The following is a 4,144-nucleotide window of genomic DNA, read 5'->3' as shown; positions in this document are numbered from 1 at the left end:
GTCCAGTGTATTTTATTTTTAGAAGTCCAGTGTAAGTCGTCCAGTGTATTTTATTTTTAGAAGTCCAGTGTAAGTCGTCCAGTTGGAAAACCTTCCAGACGACTTATAATAAGTCGTCCAAACCTTCTAGACGACTTATTTGTAAGTCGTCCAGTTGGAAAACCTTCCAGACGACTTATAATAAGTCGTCCAAACCTTCTAGACGACTTATTTGTAAGTCGTCCAGTTGGAAAACCTTCCAGACGACTTATAATAAGTCGTCCAAACCTTCTAGACGACTTATTTGTAAGTCGTCCAGTTGGAAAACCTTCCAGACGACTTATTTCTTCCAGACAACTTATATATTTACAAATCTATACAAAGACAAGCTTTCATTGATCTGCGGCCTCTGCTGCCCTCGTAAGCCAGTATCGGTGGAGACGGACTGTCTGCTCTGGGACCACCAATACTAGCACCCAATTCCGGCATAGCTGTGTACGCCCAGACCTGAAGAACTTGTATAAACCCATCCACGGTGTAACAGCCAGTAATTTCTTTGTTCCACAAAGAGTCCATCAGCACCTTAAACGCGACTCTCCCCCATGGATAATTCTCAAACCGTTCTAAATCCATCACTAGCCTTGCCAGAGTAGATCGTGTAGCGGTTGAAAAATTTCTCCCTTCAATGAATCCAGTGAAGATGGAGAGGTACGCGAGCCGCTTGCGATCTTCCCTGGACCAATCCCCGCATCTCTTCAGTGCTGCTATTATCTGATCAGTAGTTGGCCCAGCTTCCAGATGAACTCCCAGCATCCCCCAGAAAGAAACCATCTCTTGGGTAACGTCACATTTTGGTGTCTCAAGGTCCTCGATGTACTCGCAGTTTAGACCAGTGAGGTTTTCAAACTCTAACAGTGAAAACCTCAAAGGTTCTGGACCAACGAGAGACCACATCTCATACTTCTTCTTAATGTCCAGCTTGAAACTGAGCATGTAGTGAACCAGCCTTGAAGCCCAACCAAATCCCTGCTCCTTGAACTTGATGAAAACTCCCAAACTCGACTCCTTGAACTCTTCAAATTCGTCATCAGTAAGAGCTTCCCTAATAGCAGTATGCAACTTGCTGTTATCCGTATGATACGAAATGCTATTGTGGGCTTCTGGCTCTTCCCCTGATGTGTATAACCTACGGGGGAGTTCTGGAATATCCATCCTTTTTGTCTGCAAAATAATCAAAGACAACAATATAAGTCCAGACGACTTAGTAGACGACTTATAATTAAGTCGTCTGGAAAGTCGTCCAACTGGACGACTTTCCAGACGACTTAAATTTAAGTCGTCTGGAAAGTCTTCCAAATGGACGACTTATATTTAAGTCATCTACTAAGTCGTCCAGTTGGAAGACTTTCCAGATGACTTAAATTACTTACAAGTCTTCCAGTACAAAGCGGACCTGATTAGTCGCAGAAGGAGTTGGAGAACTCGTCATTGCGGTTATAGATCTGAAAAAATAAACGTGAAACGGTGAGAATGAGTAAATTGATAGAGACAACGTTTTATGTTCATCTTTTCCTCGAGATTGATGACTTACCGGCGTTAGGGTTTACAGAGAAACGGCGCTAAGGTTTACAGAGAAGAAGCGGCGGCGCTAGGGTTTAGAAGAAGCGGCGGCGCTAGTGTTTAAAGGAAGCGGCGGTGAGAATGTTGGTGACCACGGTGGCGAGGGCGACGGTTTGTTCGGAAATAGTGGAAGCGGCGGCGCTAGGGTTTAGAGGAATCGGCGGCGCTAGGGTTTAGAGGAATCGGCGGCGCTAGGGTTTAGAGGAATCGGCGGCGCTAGGGTTAGAAGAAGCTGCGGCGACAACGGTGAGAATGAAGTGAGATAGATAGCCGACGTTGAGAACGATGGTTTGTTCGGAAATCGTGGGAATTCGAAATCGCCTTTGAGAGAGAACTGTTAGGGTTTCTGAATTTCGCGAAAAATGAAACAAAAGAAGAAAAAATCACCTTATATATTGGGTAAATAATCCGGTTAGCTTTAAAAGTACATTGGTAAACTTTAAGGTTTGGTCCGGTTTAGACGACTTATTCTGGCTGATAATGTACAACAGACGACTTAATATTTAGTCGTCTGTTTTCAGACGACAAAATATTAAGTCGTCCTAGACCCTAAAATGAACCCCTAAACTAAAATGACTAGATTAACTAACTAACCACGTTATAAAATCAAATTATACTTAAATAGTGTTTACTATACACAGAAATGAACACGCATAAGTAATTTTAAAAATTTTCAAAAACGGTTTTAATGCTTTCCAAAATCTAACCCTAAGAACACATACAATACTACAACATATGTTGATGAAACATAAACTAAAGAATATCATGACTCACTACTTTCACTCATCTATGCTGAAAACAATTGAAATTTGTTATATCTTAATTTATATCTCCTAAGACATGTTAATTACATAATTCCCATTTTTAACTTATCAAAATATTTTTTACAAAATTTTTAAATTATGTTTAAGACTAACTGTCCAGACGACTTTCAGTTAAGTCGTCTGGACGACTTATTTTCAAGTCGTCTAAACAGACGACTTGCGAGGGGTAGAAACGTAAAAAAAATTTCGTTTTTTGTTTGGTCACAAGGGGATAGTTGTAATTTCAATAGCCTTTTAGGTTACTTTTGCTTTTGACCCAAATTGGGGTATTGTTTTGGGTTTGACTCCAAGTTTTGAGTCACACTTGGCAATTCTCCCAATATACATAGAACCAAATACATTAAAAGTCTAACAAGAATCAGTATCAACAATTCAACATGATATCAAATGAATCATAATGATATTAGGATTTGGTCTGCAGAAATAGTAACAGCACGCCATGTGCATTTATTTAGAAGCATATATATACTGTGGATTCTTATTTTGCGTTTAAAAATGAGTGATCAAGGTTAGTATACATGCTAATTTATTGCTACCATATTCTTTCTTATGCGAGAATTTATATGTACTTTAATGAATATTATGTGGTTTGCTTTTTTTCTTACCAAGCGTTTATGGCATAACCGTGTCTTGTTCATTCAACTTTTTAAACGAAATTACATAAGCGCGACTTGATGATCCCACTCTCTGCTCGTGTTTGTGATGCTTGTAATGATACAGGCTGGCTTCTACGAGGGGCTCGTTCCGATGCTGCTCTTGAGCTTCAAACTCACCTAACCACGATTCATCTACCTATGCACAACTCCCCTCCTGATCTTGTGTACTGGTACATCAACAATGAGTCTCTCGAAGCATTCTCAGCCTCTCGTGTTTGGGATGCCATTCGGCACCGTGAGCCACCTCATCAATGGACAGCCTCGGTCTGGTTCAATGGCAGAGTTCCCCGGCATGCGTTCAATTTCTGGATTGCTTATCATGACAGACTCCCAACTAAGTCTAGACTTGCGGCCTGGGGAATCAATATCTCAACAGCCTGCATTCTATGCAACTCTGCAATGGAGGACAGAAACCACATGTTTCTTCGCTGTCCAACAAGCGAAGTAATCTGGGCATGTGTACTGCGTAGACTTGGAGCTCATCATCATTCGTTTCATACGTGGACTACTATGATGGATTGGCTTTCCTTAAATGACTCTAGGACCATCACTCTCCTGAAGCGTCTTGCGTCTCAAGCAACAATATACAACATCTGGACAGAACGCAATCGTAGGATCCATGACAACGTCATAATTCCACCTGCTATGATTTTCAAAACAATCGACCGTAGCATCCGTGACGTTATTCTTGGTAAGAGAAACAACTCAAATTTCCGGAAGGCAATGGAGTTGTGGCTCTCGTATAAGTAGGATTGTTCTTTAGCACTCTTCTGTTTCTAGGCCTAGCTCTTTTTTATCTTTTTTGCAAGAGCTGATCCTAGTATGATCTTTTTAATTTGTAAGATTACAAACCAGCATCATTTTAAATGAAATTCAACTTTTTGGCAAAAAAAAAAATATATATATATAATCAATTAAATACAAATCATATAAAGTACTCAATAACACAACTAGTTTATTTAGAATCATAACATATGTCAATAATATTTAATGATACATTATTTTTTTCTTATGTAAACGATTATGTCGCATTTTTAAAGTAGAAAGAAAGAAAGCAGGACAAGC

The 4,144-nt window shown here is 39.9% G+C and overlaps 1 protein-coding gene across 1 annotated transcript; it reads left to right on the top strand.

Moving 5' to 3' along the window:
• The first annotated feature begins 2,918 nt into the window (after nt 1-2,918).
• On the top strand, nt 2,919-3,829 carry LOC106408510. The gene is made up of 2 exons (XM_013849266.1): nt 2,919-2,931; nt 3,144-3,829. The coding sequence occupies exons 1-2, from the start codon at nt 2,919-2,921 to the stop codon at nt 3,827-3,829; spliced, it is 699 nt and encodes a 232-aa protein (XP_013704720.1).
• The last annotated feature ends 315 nt before the right edge of the window (nt 3,830-4,144 follow it).

The sequence above is a fragment of the Brassica napus genome, chromosome C7 (genome assembly GCF_020379485.1).
Source record: "Brassica napus cultivar Da-Ae chromosome C7, Da-Ae, whole genome shotgun sequence".
Taxonomy (NCBI): Eukaryota; Viridiplantae; Streptophyta; class Magnoliopsida; order Brassicales; family Brassicaceae; genus Brassica; species Brassica napus.
This window is presented reverse-complemented; position numbering and strand designations above follow the sequence as displayed.